The sequence below is a fragment of the Canis lupus genome, chromosome 10, assembly GCF_003254725.2.
Source record: "Canis lupus dingo isolate Sandy chromosome 10, ASM325472v2, whole genome shotgun sequence".
Taxonomy (NCBI): Eukaryota; Metazoa; Chordata; class Mammalia; order Carnivora; family Canidae; genus Canis; species Canis lupus.
Window position 1 is genome coordinate 22933574 of NC_064252.1, and position 16616 is coordinate 22950189.

The 16616-nt window shown below is 54.3% G+C and overlaps 1 protein-coding gene across 3 annotated transcripts in view; it reads left to right on the forward strand.

The window, feature by feature from the left end:
- The first annotated feature begins 4715 nt into the window (after window positions 1-4715).
- Window positions 4716-16616, forward strand: part of SCUBE1 (signal peptide, CUB domain and EGF like domain containing 1) — a 140021-nt gene continuing 128120 nt past the window's right edge. For all 3 annotated transcript variants that reach the window (XM_025457276.3, XM_025457285.3, XM_049115752.1), the window contains exons 1-2: window positions 4716-4830; window positions 8562-8693. In XM_025457276.3, coding sequence (XP_025313061.1) covers window positions 4743-4830; window positions 8562-8693 — 220 coding nt within the window. In that variant the 5' untranslated portion in view covers window positions 4716-4742. The remainder of the gene's footprint in view (window positions 4831-8561; window positions 8694-16616) is intronic.

Consider the following 16616-nt stretch of genomic DNA (forward strand, 5'->3'; position numbering starts at 1 on the left):
CAGTTTTCTCAATATCAAAACTAAAAAAGTAAAACTTTGTGCCTTACAGAGAGGGGCACCCTAATGCCCTTCGAGCCTTTGAGAGGGTTTTACTAGCAGGTAATGGTTAAGAGCATGTCTTCGGGAGTCATGCAGACCTCAGTTCAGATCCTACCTCTGCCGTTTGCTAGCTCTGTGGTCTCAGACAAGTGGTCTGAGTCTCTGTTTTCTTAGGTGTAGGAGTGGGGGCGATGGCAGTGTTGGCCTCTCGGATGAAATGACACAAAGCACAGGACGTCTGAGCACAGTGCCAGGTACTCAGGGACTCTATATACATGGTAGCTATAGTAACATGTAAGAGAGGAGGCAGCAGGGAGGTCAGGATACGTACGCTGTGTGCCCAAGTTCAGATGGGTCATTTCAGAGGAGTCTCTGGACCTGGAACTGAGATGCCCAAGGTCCTGGGGGCTGAGACCCTCATTTAATAGCTGGGGGCTCGAACCAAAAAACCCAACTGTGGGGCCCAGGGTCATGGAGGGATTGCAAGAGAGATTCTCCTTGAAGGTCTAAAGAAGGGTGCAACACAAGGGCGCCTTAGTCAGAGTCAGACTCTTGATTCCAGCTCAGGTCATGATCTCAGGGTCGTGAGATTGAGCCCTGTATTGGGCTTTACTTTGGGCATGGAGCCTGCTTAAGAGTCTTTCTCTTCCTCTCCCTCTGCTCCTCCCTCTCTCTCTATTAAAAAAAAGTGTGCAACACGAACGGGGATTTTTATGAAACCCCATTTTTTAATAAGAAGGAAAACAAAGCCTCTAAAAGTTGTGGAATGACATTTTATGCTTGTAGAGGACTTTATTTTCTCAAACAGCTTTCACAACTGTGATTCATCGAGAGACTTCTTCTCGAGGAAATTTTCTTTTTAAAGGAAGGTATTCTTGGGGAGCCTGGGTGGCTCAGTCAGTGAAGTGTCTGCCTTCAGCTCACGTCATGATCCCGGGGTCCGGGGAGGGAGGCTCGCATCTGGCTCCTCCTGCACCAGCTTCTCCCTCTCCTTCAGGCCCTCTCCCCCTGCCGCCTCTCCCTTACTTGTGTTCTCACTTGCTCGGCTCTCTGTCAAATAAATAAATAAATAATCTTAAAAAATAATAATAAAGTAAGGTATTCTTTTGCTGAGGACTGGGGTCAGTAGGAACACCCAGGGCGTAGAGGCTGTGTGTGCTGAAAGGAAGGCTCCTCAGCCTCCTCTCTTCCTGGGACTTCTATGAGGCGTCACCAGGGGGAGCCAAAGGGCCCCAGAGGACGGCGGTCCTGCCAGCCTGCCCAGTGACCCCATAGGGCAGAGAGGATGGGGCCAGGAGGGTGTGGGCAGCTGGATTCACTCCCCGAAACCCCACCAGATAGCCAACGAATCTTGACCCACTCCCTGAAGTGGTGTGAATTCTTGGTTAAGTGATGTCTGTCTTCTTTCTATGTTTGTTCATTCAACAATCATTTTTTAGGCCCCAGCTGGGAGCTGTGGCCATGGATGCAGATGGGGTGTGAGCCCCACCTTCAGGAACCCCCAGTTTGGGAAGAGGCAGACGGGAAGCCCAAGGTGAGCCAGACTCTGCTGGGGCAGCCCCCAGGTGTGGGGGCGCCCAGAGGAGGCCCTACGCCCGGCTACAGGACAGGAGTTGAGGGTGTAGGCAGAGGAGAAGGGGGGAGCTTTGTGAAGAAGGACATGAAGGGTGCTCCCGGCAAAGGGAGGCCAAGGGGTGTGGGAACAGGATGTCTCTGGGGCCCTGCTCCCCCGTGGTGACATGAGGCTGGCACTGCCGTGGGTGCCTTGTTAGCTACACAAAGTATTCCGGGCTTGCTTGGAAGGTGATGGGGAACCATGAAGTGTTCCATCCCAAAGTGACAGTGGGAGTCATCCCTGAGCCTCCAGTCTCCTGACTCAGTTTCCAGAAGTTCTGAGGTACCCCTTGCTGGAGTCCAGGCATACATGTTCTCACCCCACCAGGCAGGCCCACCTCACAGATGCCACCATCTCTGTGGGCAGTTTTCCACCATGTCACCATCCCACATGCCCAGTGCTTTACAGTTTTTAAGGTACTTCGAGAACACTGACCCCTTGATCCTCACCTTCTTCAGTGGACCTCAGCACATTCTCTTGAGCATCAGGAAAATCTCCTTCTTATACTTTGTGCCCAACTCTGGCATCTAGGATGCTTCCCTGACCACCCCAGGAGCAGAAGTAACCACCTGTTTCTCTGCCACCATCTTTCGTGCATTTGTGGGAACTTACAAGTGTGTCCTTTCTCCATCCATCCCCATCCCACCCTGTCTCCTGTTTCCTGGCTCCTCTGCACAGACCACGATGTCTTCCTGAAAGGAACAATGTTTTGTCCATCTGCACACCTTCCTGGGGGCAGGCTGGGGACAAGAACTTAGTATGAGTGAGAGCGGCCCCTGGATTGTGGGAACCACAGTCTGAGAAAAGCTATCACCCTGTGCCCATTCTCCCCTTGATCAAGAGGCACAGAGCCTGCTGCTATCAAGCTTGGGAGGCACCTGGCCAGGTGTGAGGTGCCCCCGATGCACAGGCACTTAAAAAAACATTGTTTCTAGTCAGGTGGAGCCCTCCAAAAGGATCTCACCCTCAAACTCACATTGCTTGCCCTTGCTACTGATGGGCAGGATAATGTGTGTTTCTAAATGAGATTTCTCCCCCCGAAACCCAAAACCACACAATTGGGAGGAGGACAAAATAAAGCCTATAAGATAAGGGGGAGGGTGTCCCAAATTAAGCTACCAGCTAGAAGGAAATGTCTGGAGTGATGAGGCTAAGGCTTAGAGGAATCCGAGAGTAGTACTTCCTTTGCCTCTTCTACCTGGACAGCCATAGCTGGTACCCCACGTTGGGGACCCTCTGCCTCAGCCACCAGGCCAGTGCCACGAGTTACTTGTGATATGAAGTCAGATTGGGAGTATGGGTGGCTGGACACAGATTTAACTTTCCAGAACTGCAGTGATTATCTACAGAAGGCCATGTGAGTGTGTGTGCAGGAATGTGCATCTGTGAGGATGTGTATGACTGTGTGTGTGTATGTGTGAGCATGTGTCTGTATGCCTGAGGGTGTGTGTTGGGGGTGTGTGTGTGAGAGCATGTGTCTGTATGCCTGAGGGTGTGTTGGGGGGGGTGAGAGCATGTGTCTGTGCCTGACGGGGTGTGTTGGGAGGGGAGTGTGTGTGTGTGTGTGTGTGTGTGTGTGTGTGTGTGTGTTGGGGGCAGGGAAGGGAGCTGGGGTGGAAAGGAAAGCTAGGCGCAGACCCAGGCGGGCAGAAGGGACAAAAAGAGGAAAGTCTTGTCTTTGAGTCGGGCCTGGAGAGCAGAAGAAAAAAGGAGCTCTTATTGGTGGTTGTCAAGGAGATGGGCCTTGGGGTTTGCTGAACTTTCTTCCCTTAAAGCGTCCTGCCTGGGGCTGAGAGGGGCCATTTATTTCCAGCTGTGCCTCCCGGGCAGGGGTCTGGGTCCAGGCCCAAAGGCCCACTGGTGTCAGGTGTAGATCCCAGGCCAGGCCAGAGCAGCGCTGGGGTGGAAGGACTGTGATGCTCCTCCAGCCCCCAGCCCATCACCTGCCTACCCGGCGCTGTCCTGCGGAGCCCCCGGCCCTGAATACTCAGGGCATCGAACTTGGCTGGCTAAGAGGTCAGCCGGCAGATGGGCTGCCCTGGCCAGGACTGACTGCGAAGTGGCATCGTCCCTCAGGGAGCTTTCCAGATAGATGCCGATCCTGGGGCTGTCCTCTGACATGCACACCATTGTCTTTTGGGGAGTGGTAAAAAAAAGTTCATTTGTTTTGAATTTCTGTTTTTTTTTAATTAAAGATTTTATTTATTTATTAATGAGAGACATACAGAGAGAGGCAGAGACATGGGCAGAGGGAGAAGCAGGCTCCATGCCGGGAGCCCGATGCGGGTCTCAATCCCGGGGGGTCTCAATCCCGGGGGGTCTCAATCCCGGGACTCGGGGGTCACACCCTAAGCCAAAGGCAGGCGCTAAACCACTGAGCCACCCAGGGATCCCCTGAACTTCTGTTTTTAATCCATCCTCATGATCTCTTCTTTTCTGGTCCATCCACCGCTGCATCGCCCCGCTGGGCACACAGTAGGGCCTCAACAGGCATTTACCGGCTGCATGAGGGCACACTTCTGCTTTGAGCAGTTCCATTTCTTTGGCTCCAAGTGGATGTCTCCGGGCCTGTCTCGACCTCCGAGGGCGGGCGGGCGGGCAGGCCCCCTCCTCTCCCTGGAGCGTGCGAGCCGGGGCGGGGGCGGTGGGAGCGCTGCCCCCCCAGGGGCGGTCGCCCTCGACGACGGGGGCACAGGGGTGGGCGCGGGGGTCGAGGGAGGGAGCAGCCTCGGAGCGAGCCCCAGCCGAGCGGAGACCGTGCACCCCGCGGCCGCAGCAGGCGCCCCGGCCCCCACCCCGCAACCTGCCGCCCGCCCCGAGGGGAGGGGGCGCCCCCGACGCCCGCCCCGCCCCCCGCGGGGGGGGCCGGCGCCCATTGGCCGGCGGCGCGCGGAGCCCCGCCCCCGGCAGGCGCGGGCCAATGAGAGCGCGGCTGTCAGCTCGTCAGCCGCGCCGGCTCGGAGGCTGGGAGCCCGAGCGGTGGCCGAGGAGCCAGCAGCCAGGAGCGCTCGGCGAGCGGCGGGTCGGAGGGGTCCCCGCGCCCCGCACGCCCGCACGCCCGGCCGGCCCGGCGAGGCTCGCAGCGAGCATGGGCGCGGCGGCCGTGCGCTGGCACTTGTGCGTGCTGCTCGCCCTGGGCGCGCGCGGGCGGCTGGCGGGGGGCAGCGGGCTCCCAGGTAAGCCCGGGGGCGGCGGGCGGCGGGCGGCGGGCTCCGGGGTGGGGGGGCCCGGGGTGGGGGGGCCCGGCCCGCGCCGTCGAGGGGCTGCAGCCCGCGCAGCCCCGCGCCCGCCCCGCCTCTTTGCAAAGTAACTTCTGCGGCCGCCGCCGGGCGCCCCCTCCCCGAAGCCTGGCGGCCGGGGGCTCCGGGCTCCCCGCGGGGCCGCCGCGGGGGCGGGACGGGCTGGGGCCCCGGGGGAGGGAGGGCGAGGCGGGAGGAGGAAAGAGAGCGCGACGGCCGGCGGAGGGGAGCCCCGGCGCTCGGACCGCGGGCGGGCGGGAGTGGGGACCCCGGAGCCCGACGGGCGCTCCCCCAGGCGAGAGGGGCGCGCGGGCCGAAGGAGGCCCGGAGGGGAGACCGGGGGGGGGGGGAGTGAGCGGGGGAGGGGGCGAAGGCCTGACCTAGAGGGAAAGAGGATGAAGGGGATGGTGGATGGAGGGACGGACGGACAGAAGGAGCACGGAGGGAACACACAAAAGGACACAGAAAGAATCCCAGAGAAAGACAGACGCGAGAGTAGGGAGGAGACCAGGAGACCGGAGGGAAGGAGGAACCCCAAGGGACAGAAGGAGGCAAATGGGCCGCTGGGAGGAAAAGAAGATAAAGGGAGATGTGACGGACGTGCTAAGGGATGGGAAGGAAGAGAGAGGAGAGATGGAGGCGAGGGACAGCAGAGAAAGAGACCAGAGGACTGGCGGGGGGGGGGTGGGGGGGGTGGAGGAAGCAAGACAGACAGAGGGGAAAGACAGAAGGGGGCATGGCTGGCAAGCGAAGAGCAGACACCAGACGCGTCAGACAGGAATTGAGGAAGGGGGACAGAAAGACTTGACACAGAGGGAAGGAGATGGTTGGGAACCAGAGTGAGGGGAGACCAGACTTGGGACACAGGGCGGGAGGCCCAGGAGAGGGGGGGCAGAAGGCACTGAAGGAGGATCAGGGATTTGGGATCCAGAGCATTCAGCCATGGGTTGGGGCAGGCAGCAGAGGCTAGCAGAGCAGCCAGGGGCCCCAGGATTTCACAGGGAGCTCCCCAGCACCTACTCCTTCCCCTCCCACTCTCTGGCTGTCTGAAAGGGGTGCTCTCACAAGGCTGAAAGCACAGTCCCACAGCTTTGAGGAGTTTCCTCCCTCTCTCCCCTAAGAGGGTATGTGTGTGTGTGGGGGGGTGACCTGCCTGCTTCTGCTCTGCTCTCCTTGGCTTTCTCTGGACACCCCCCCACCCCGCCCGCCCCAGCTTCCATGCTGGGCTCCCTGAAGTCTGTGTTTGGTGGCACAGGAATCTATTCCTGGGAGTCACACCCTGAATGAGAATGCCAGGCCATTTAAACTGTTCTTCGGCAGTTGGAGGCCGAGGAAGCTGGGTCCTGTAGCCCACAGCCCCCACCGCATCTGTAGGTGTTTCTCTTCGACCTTAGGATCCCTCACCCGTTTGGCTGTTTCTGTATGTGCCTCTCTCCACTTCTCTATCCCTCCTCTGTGTCGGTCTCTGTGTCCCACTCCCTGAAAGCCTTGTGCTGTGAAACAAACCAAAGTCAAAGCAAGCCCCAGGGACATGACTGGAGAGGGCTGGGCTGCCCTCTGTAGGGGGTCCCCAGCCCTGGGCAGAGAGCAAGGCCAGCCATGGGCACAAATGGCCTGTGGCTCCCCTCCCTCTCCCTAGCCCTCAAGTAAAGATGTAAAGACATGTTTAGAAGATGTGCTGGGAGGTGTCCCACACCCCCTCACACACCAGCCCCTTGGCTAACATTCATCCCTTTCCCTCCCCACGAGGATACCTGCCTAGGTCAGAGATTAGGGATATGGTGCAAAAGGGGCTCCAGGACCCCAGGCAGTATCCCTCCCCTCATTTCTGTGCACTGACCCTTGGGATATGCGTCCGTAGTGCATTCCCCCTGCTGGTCCTATCTCAGAAGTGGCCCCCGGGCCTCCCCACTGGAAGGATGCAGATTGGCCCTCCCTGGCCTCTAGCTTCCTGCCCTCAAGGCTTTGCTACCCCTGCGGGGGGGGGGGGGGGGAGATTCCAGTTGTTGTCAAGTCCGCAGAAGGGGATGTTCTGCTGGCCTGAGGTTCCTGCTGACCCCGGGCCATTTGAGGGCTGGCTCTGGCCCCCTTGCTCCTATTCCTTTGGGCAGCTGTAGAGGATGGGCTGCTGACCTGAGCAGATACAACCACCCTGAAGAGTGACACCACCTGCTGTGTGTGCATGTGTGTGCATGCGTGCATGTGTGGGGACGTGTTGCTGTTGTGCTTCCTGTTGATACCTCTCTTCCTTTGAGGGGCTGGAGTCTTAGGGACTTAGAGGGGAGCCTTGTTCCCTTAAAGAGGCCCTCACAGATTTAGAACCCCGGTGCCAGCCAGAGGAGTAATTCAGAACAGACAGTCTGGAGAACCAGATAGTCTAGCGTAAGGCTGGAGTCATGAAGAGAGAAGGTCACTCCTGGACTTCCCCAGGCCTGCCCCTGGGTTATTGCCCTTGGGGTGGCTGCTGAGGGTTCCTGGTGTGTGCTCGCTCCGGCAGCACATATACTTAAAAAAAAAAAAAAATGGGTTCCTGGTGCTGCCTTGCTGGGTCCTTCTATCTGTCTGTCATCCATCTGGATCTTATTCATGGCCAACTGGAAGTAACATGGCACATAGAAAGCTCTGGATCTGAGCTCCAGTCTCTGCCCCTAATGAACTACTACTGATCTACAACAGACCTCTCTGGGCCTCAATTTTCTCATCTGTAACCCATATTATAACTAAGGTTCTGGCTGTGCTATCCTGTGTCCTGAGGGTCCTTTTTCCTGTTTGAGCTCTGTGCTATGTATGAGAGAAAGAGAGAGAGAGAGAATGAGATGGGTGTAGAGCCAGATACACAGAACCTATTGTGCATTACTTTGGCCAACAGCTATTCCAGCCCAAAGGTGTATATGTGTATGTTGGGGTGGGAGGTGGGGAGTGCCAGGAGCCTTCAAAACATAGACTGAACTTGAATTTGGAAGTTGGGATCTCAGAACCAGGTCCCAGTTTTCCGAGGTGGAGAGGAGAGAAGATGGGGAGGTCAGAACCATGGGTGAGCCAGGTCTGCCCCACTGAGGGTGTGGTTCCCCTGTTGGCCGATGCACTCTAGGGTGTGGAAGCTAGGTGAAGAATCCTCTATTTCCACAGCCTTGGGGCTGAGTGGGGTCAGATCACCCCTCCTCCCTGGGCCTCCTGGCTTGGCCTCTACTCACCGCTCCATTCTAGGCTTGGTTCCCTCCTCCCCCCACCCCAGCCCCATAACCCGAAGGGGATAGCTTTAAATTCCTCCAAAGCTCTTCTGGCTCTGAATTCTAGAATAAGGAGAGTGGAGGAGGGATGGAGTGGTGCTTGTGAGGAGAGCAAAACATACAGAGAGGCTTTCCTGGCAGTGCTCCTAAGCCTTGGTTTTGTCATCTTTCCAGCAGGAGTAATAGATTGACTTAATGGGACTGTCATGAAAATAAATGGGAGCCAGCATTTAGGTAGCATTGCATCTGGCACAGAGTAGCTGCCCCCCAAATGCTGCCAGTCACCACTCGTCATGCCAGATTGTTGTATGCTGGCTATTACTATTGATTACCCCAGCAATCAATGGAAGGTGGGGGGGCAGAAGGAACTCCCTGTACCCAGCCATCACTACCTGCCACCCAGGCCACACCTCACCAGTTGTTTCCCCCACTCCCCAGGGCCAGTCGACGTGGATGAGTGCTCGGAGGGCACAGATGACTGCCACATTGATGCCATCTGCCAGAACACACCCAAGTCCTACAAATGCCTCTGCAAGCCGGGCTATAAAGGGGAAGGCAGGCAGTGTGAAGGTAAGCCCAGCCCAACCCTCCTGGCCAGACCCTGTGGCTGCCACCGCCACCATGTGTGGCTGGTACCCGCCTGGTGGTGTGCCAGCAGGGGCTGAGTCTCCAGCACCCCCACCCCCCGGGTGCCAGCAGCACAGGCCTCACTTGGCCTTGGGAGGGAGGCCATAGGCTTCTTGGGAACTTGAGCTGCTTCCCTGGAGGGAGGAGTTTGGAGTCCTGGGGTACTTAACTCACTCTGGACTTGAAACTTCTGCTTTAAATAAGATGAGGTACTGAATGATATGTTCGTCCTTCTGTCCCTGACTGAGTATGTGTGGGGTAAAGGCCTGGGATAACCCCCCACCAGGTTCCTAACTTCATAACCAGCAAAACCACCCCATGTGGCCTGTAGCTTCCCCAAGGGACCTGCTTAGTAGCCAGCCATAGCATTTGTGGGCTGGCTCAGGTATGAGAGCTCGGGCAAAGACATAGATCTGTGCTGTGTCCATCTATCTGTCCAGCCTTTCTTTCCTGCACCTGGGGTATCAGTTTGATTGCCTGGCACTGGAAACTGCCTCCCGTGCATGCTGAATGTCAGAGACAGACAAGCAGCCTTGGCTGACTTTGGAGCCAGGACTCTCCAAACCGGTTGGATCTCATGGGAGCATCTGTCAGGGAGGGTCTGTGTAGCCATTCTGTGTGGTTCTGGGGAAGCCCATCGTTAGGGAACTGGGAACAGCTCTCTCCATGACCCACATGTACACCCAGATGAGAATCCTTGATCCAAATCTTCCCTGTCTGTCCCCACTTTACAGATGAGGAAAGCTGTGGCCCAGAGAGAAACAAGCCCCCAGGTCCCACAGAGCATGGCGAGTACTAAACCCCAGGTCTCTGGATTCCCACTCCATGGCTCCCTAGCATCTCATTTTCTTTTCCCCAAGCCCTGCCAGCTTATTTCTGCAAAGCATGACATTCGTAGTAGGAAAGTGACCCACGGGGCGCCTAGGTGGCTCAGTCTTTTGAGTGTCTGCCTTTGGCTCAGGTCAGGATCCCAGAGTCCTGTGATGGAGCCTCACACTGGGCTCCCTGCTCAGCGGGGAGTCTTCTACTTCTTCTCCCTATACCCCCACTCTTCTTGTGTTTTCTCTCTCTCTCTCAAATAAATAAATAAAATCTTAAAAAAAAAAAAAAAGGCAACCCATGTGAGTAAGATGGGTGCCCGTCCCTTCTGTATAAGGCTTTGCAGGAGCTGGAGCTTTGTGGGAGATGCAGCCTTGCCTCCTTGGAATGCTGACATTATTCATCCGTCTCACTTGTTGGGTGTCTACTTAAGGCTGAGTGCCGGGCAAATGGCAATATTCCAGATCATGCCTGGTTTGGCCACATCTCTGGCCTTGCTTAGGGCCCCGAAGCCTGAGTGGGGAGCTGGTGCCTACCCACAGACCTCTGGAAGGAGGCCAGGCTGGAGACAGGCAGAGCAGGTCATGAGCAAGAAGCCTGGTGGCCCCGGGCTGGCTCCCCTGCTTGCAGGGCCTGGAGGTTCCAAGTGGCACATGTGAGGCTCTACGTGACCACTTTCTGACCCTCTGCTCCTGCTCCAGGCCCAGTGCTCAGGCAAGGGAGGGCCTAGGGCAACCCTTTTTCTCTGCTTGTTTAAACCACTGACCCAATCTGCTCCTCCTCTAGCCCAGCTCCTTAGCTTCCCCTCCTGCTGTCCCCAGACCTGGGGACTTTGTCTCCTGCCAGTTTCCCTGAAATCCTTCAGAGTTCAGCTTTAGCTCCCCACTCTGTTTGAGCCCAGTTGGGAGTCAGACTCACTGGCTCAGTTAAGGATGACAGAAGAGGAGGCTTGTAAATGTGCCTCTGGAACTGCCAGGGCCCTCCCTGTCTCTCTAGCCTGGCTCTTGCCTCTGTCTCTCACCTCCTAAAACCCTGGATCATGCTTGTGTCCCGGCCACACATCCACACACCAGGCTGTTCCATGTTTCTGAGCCCCAGCTCAGGTCTTCCGCTTACCAGGAGCTGCTTTTCCACCCTTTGTGTCCTGGCTAATTCCTAATAAGGCTTTAGATTTGCCTCCTCTGGGAAGCCTTCCTTGATACCTCCACTTCTACACAATTACACACACACACATATACACACATAGCCACATTAAGTATCTACTCTGATCTCAGAAGCTTCTGGATTTTTCTCCATCACAGGGCTTCTATTTTTTTAAAAGATTTATTTATTTATTGGGTGCGGCGGGAGCAGAGAGAGAGAGAATTTCAGGCAGACTATGCTGAGTGCAGAGCTCAATGGGGACCCTTAGAGATCAAGATCTGAGCTGAAACCAAGAGTCAGACACTTTTTTTTTTAAGATTTTACTTATCTACCTATGAGAGACACAGAGAGAGGGGCACAGACACAGGCAGAGGGAGAAGCAGGCTCCACGCAGGGAGCCCGATGTGGGACTCGATCCTATGTACCCAGGATCACACCCTGGGCCCATGACAGCACTAAACCACTGAGCCACCTGGGCTGCCCAAAAGTCAGACACTTAACCGACTGAGCCACCAAAGTGCCTGGGCACTTTTTTTTTTTTTTTAAAGATTTATTTATTTATTTTAGAGGGAGAGCATAAGCGGGAGGGGCAGAGAGAGAAAAAGAATCTCAAGCAGACTTGTTGCTGAGCAGAGCCCAACGTGGGGCTTGATCTCATGACACCGAGATCACAACCTTAGCAGAAACCAGGAGTGAGACGTCTAACCAACCGTGCCCCCCAGGCGCCCTCTTCATAGCACTTCTGACTTTGGATGATAATTATGCATCTTGTTCTCCCGCTGACCCATGAGCTCATTTATTGAGAGTTGGCCATGGACTCAGCATGGGGGTCCACCACACTGAAACTATCAAACTCGAGGCCACTGGGAGCCCCTAGATTGCCTTTCAGGCTTGTCCCCATATGCCCGACTCCTGGGGCAGAGCCCAGCGTGAGTGTGGGTGTGCAGAAAATGTTTAGTCTGAATTGGCTCTCATTTGCCCAGACTGGAGTTCCCACGAGATGAGGAGCCCCAGAGATTGAAGCTACCCACAGGGGGGCTGCGCAAGCGGCAGGGAAGCATGGAGTGCTGGGTCCGGGTGAGGACTCGGTTCTTGTCGTGGCATCATTGCCACCCTGTCTCATGAGAGAGGAAAGCAAGAACGGACCTAGCCGCCACATGGGAGTCTGGGTTGCAGCCCACCTCTGATGTGAAAGTCTAGGTGCTCATTTGCCCCCCTGAGTCTCAGTTTCCCCTTTAGTTATATGGGCTGAAAATACCCGCCATCAGAAGCCATCCTGAAGACTGAAAGAAATGCAGTGTGGCGAGCCGCAGGCCTGCCAGTCACAGTGCCTGGCTCGCGATGGGCACCCAGTGTATAGGATGCGCTTAGGACACAGACGACAGTGCCATTACTGTCACTGTCACCATCTCCGTCATCTGGTCTCACCTCCTCTCACAGTGGCTGCAGATGGTGAGAGGCAGTGTGAACAGACTCACTTAATGACATCTTGAACCATGGTGAAGACCTTTGAAAATGGTTCAGTGCCGCCTGCCTCGGAGGTGATAAAGATGGTGCAACCTTGCCCTTCCCCTCATGGGTCTTTGGATCAGGGTTGGCCTGCATGAGCTGAAATGATATATCAGTAGAAATTTTTAATGAACAGGGTCCTATGGGTGGTAAGTCGGTCCCTATGGACTTGTCCTAGTAACAGTATGGAGACAAGTGGTCAAGAACTGAGACCATTTGGCCACTCACTCCCTAAACCCTTTGTGAGTGCCAGCAGGTTTTCTGGGGACCTGAGTGGACACTGTCCCACTTACCCTGAGGTTTTCTTACCCCTGAGAATAGTCATCAGTCAGAATTGGTGGAGCCAGCTGGAGTGTTCCCCATGAGCCATCAGACCCTCCACCAGCTTCCCCAGGAGGACCATGCAGAAATTTCTGGAGGCTTTGAAACCTGGAGGGGCTGGCAGGTCACATGCAGTGGTGGCCTGAGGGAGCTTGGAGATCATCCAGATGTTCATTCTCTTCCTTGGTTTTACAGATGGGAAAATGGAGGCCTGAGGAGGTGAGGGTCTTGCCTGAGTTGGGACCAGAGTCCAGGTTTGGTGGGCCTTGCTTCTCACACTGCATTCTGCAAGTGGCTATTGCTACCTGTGGTTCTCTGCTCTGAGAAGACGGATAGACAGTCAATATGCAGTTGTGCGCAGTGGTTAAAGCATGGACTTTGGAGTCAGGTGTCTTGGGTTTGAATCCTGCCTGTGTAGCCTGGCCAAGTGACTCGACTCCGTTTGTTTGTTTATATAGTAGAGGTAACAATAATGTCTACTTCACAGAGATGGTATGAGCACCAAATGAGGTAATGCGCATAAAGCATTTGAACGTAGCCCGGTATGTAGGACACACTGTGTGAGCTTTACCTGCTGTTCTTGTGATGATGGTGATGGTGGTGATATTGAGGATGAGGACAAGGATGTTGCTGTTGATGATGGTGATGTTGAGGATGAGGATGAGGATGCTAATGACCATATTGGTGATGACGATGGTAATAATGATGATGGTGGTGATGATTAATCATCATCATCATGGTGATGGTTTTGATGCTCATGATAATGTTAATGTTGATGATCATAATGCCGTTCAGTATATGAAAAAGGGTGAACCTTTGTCTTTTTCCAACAGTTGCCAGGATCTTAAGTGGCTGGGAAATGGGCTATTCTGGCTCACAGACTATTTAGATGAGCCATATGCATATGTCCATATCCCCATAGAGATGTACGGACATGTGTGCCATTCACAAATGACCATTTACCAAGATTGCGCAATAAAAATTACAAGTGACAGAAGGCTCTCCTTTGTTCCACTGAACCTACTGAAGGGCTGGCAAAGAGGCTGCCACATTTTGCCAGAGCAGACACCAGTAATTGATCACAGCCCCCTCCAGACAGCAAGCTCCACTTTAGATGAAACCTGTCTCCCTCCCTGGGGCCTTTCTTCACAGGTGCTGAGCTGGTATGGGGCTGTGCAAGGGCTGGGGTGGGAGTCTTGGGGAAATGAGCACCCTATCCTACAGACCTGATAGACTTGCTGTTTACTGTGATAAGCACAGAGGATGGATTCTCAGCAACACGTGCTCAGAGAACGTGGCTTCCACAATCTCACTAGTTCTTCACGGCCAATGGACCCAGGTTATGGGAAGCCCTGTGTAGGGCCGACTGAGGCTCTTAGACCCTTCACTGCTTCACCCTGAGGCTGCTGTTGGTCATGAAAACCCTTTAGCAAACCCAGCATCTTAGGCAGCCTGTCCCCCTCCCCTATTACAAGGACAGTTTCTTGCCAGCCTTCAGGGCCATCTTGCCATGTGGCCAGTGCATGTGTGACGATGACCAGGCTTCCACATGCTCAGCCACGTTGCAGCCATGTGGAGAGCAGCCCTGGAGCCCTGGCTGGTCTGCTGAACGCTGGCAGGGGGCTTGCTATAGCCAGGCTGAGGTGCCTCAGATGGTTCAGAAAGGCCCTGGGCAAGGCTGAGGATAAATCCGTGTTTTCTTGATGATTTGCATCTTGACAGAATCTGAAGAAACTCTAGGCACACTCCTGATGTGCACAGTTGGAAGGGACTTGAGGGGGCCTCCAGGGTAGCCTCCATGTTTTACAGATGACCAGTTCTCTCTGTTGCCCGCCCCCCCAGACCCATACACACCTCCCCTTTGGTCCATGTTACCCTGCATTGATGTTTCCCTGTGTCTCCTCCTGGAATGTGGGCCCTGCAAGGACAGCGTCTGTGACCTGTTCCGCTCTATTCCCTGGAAGCCAGTGCCAGGCTTGGCATGGAACTTGGAAGGCATCTGTTGAGTGAGAGGGTAGATGGATGAGTTCCAGCAGTCACCTCCTCCAGGAAGACTTCCCTGCTGCCCATGTCACCTGTGAGCATCCCTCCTTCAGAGCACCTATGACACTTGGTTGCAATGACCCATGTGACTTCATTTAGGGCTGGCTCCAGAGCTAGTGTTGGTGGACAGTGAGTGACCATTATAAATCCCAGGGATAGCAGGAAAGGCCTCCCAGAGCTTCTGAATTCTGGAGGTTTCACAGGTGAGGAAGCTGAGGCCTGACAAGGGAAGAGGCTAACCTGAGGACATCTGTTGTGGACCAGTGGCAGGATAAGGTTGGGGCAACTGGACCCAGGGAGGTCAGGCTAAGCCAGGTCACCCAGCTGAGAAGCAGCAGGGCCTGGATCCAACCTCAGGCAGCCATGGGGTCCCAACCATGGGCCAGACCCCCAGCAGCCTGTCTGAACAAAGTGAGAAGAGCTCCTTAGCTAGGAGTCATAGAGAAGGTTGCGGAGACCCTTCCCTTTATTCACATCCCCCCGTTGTCGCCACAAGCTCATCTGAGCCAGGCCCTGTGAATGTGAGGATCAAAGCACACCACCCACCTGTATAGCTGAGAAAGGACATCCCTTGGGCTGAGCCCAAGGCACTCAGCTAATCATATTGAACTGCTCATTCTCACTCAACCCTTCCCTCCCTGACCACACCATAGCATCACTCATTTTTGGGTTCCTCAAACTTGCCAGCTCTCTCCTACCCCAGGACCTTTGCGCATTCTGTTGCCCCTGCCTCTTTTCATTAGGCTAAGCCTATGCATCCCCCAGCTCACCAGACCCCTGTGCTGGCCTCCTGGTCTGAATTAGTTGGGCCTGTTTATGCTCCTTCTGCTAAGGGGGCAGGTCAAGGGCAAGGAGGGGGCATTTCATCCCTTTTAAATGCTTCAACTCATTTAACCTTAATTGCTTTGTTTTCATAGACATTTACTAAGGAAAAGGACCAAATTATAGCTTGAATTGGGTCTTACTAATCTTAATTAAAAGCTCTCGTTTATAATCAGGACCAGGCCCCAAACGAGGAGCAAACCGCCCTCAAATGGCTTGTTTAAATAACTAAGACCCTCTTGATAATCACTGTTTAGTCTGAACCAGCAGTGCACATCACCCCTTCTATGTGTACTTAATTTTTTAGACTATTTATTCAAGTCGTTTATTCCACTTGCAAGTTCCAACTCGGGCCTTTTCCAGAATGCTATAATTAAAACTCTTGGGGGAAATAACTTTTTTGTTTTGGCCACAGAATATCAAATACATTATTATTTTCCCCTTTTTTGTGTGAGAAGAGGAAAAAATGACAACCTATGGGCATCAGAGATCACAAAATTAGCATGTATGTGATGAATGTAAATAGCCACTTCCTGAATTTTATATCCCCAGCGTCTACTTGTCAGTCACTGAAGTCAGGTAGATTACAGGGCATGCGATTAGGCATTTTAACAAAACTCCTAATAACACACCCCGCAATCTGTTTAGTTTAACGTCAGAAGAAAAAATCTTAAAACCAATAGGCCTTCTTAGAGAATACTATCTATGACCTTATTAAATCATTTTCCTCATCATTATTGCACGGCTTATTGAAACTCCAGATAAAATTCTGCTTTTTGGGAGGCCAGGAAAGGCAGTAGGAGGTGGGCTGGGGGGGGGGACGGTGGAGGGAAATTCTTCTTCAAGTCTTAAAACGTGCAATTATGCATGCTAACGTGTGCCCCACTGAAGATGAAAGCGCTCTAGTCCAGCAGACCAGCAGGCAGGAAGAAGTCAGATGTGACTTAAAATTCCAAGTTGCTGTCAGCTAGCAATTAGATGGCATTGCTTGCAACTAGTCCCCGCTCTGCTGCAGAGTTTGGGCCTCTGCAGAGCCCATGTCCGTTTTTAGAAAGAAAAATGGAAATGTCATAATGCTGGCGTTTAAGCATTGGAGGCAAGGCCGCCTCCCTGAGCCTTAGTTTACCCATCTGTAAAATGCATCCGCTAGGCTAGATTCAGTTTGGTATTGAGAATGTTTGCTGAGCACCTACTCTGTGCCAGGCTTGG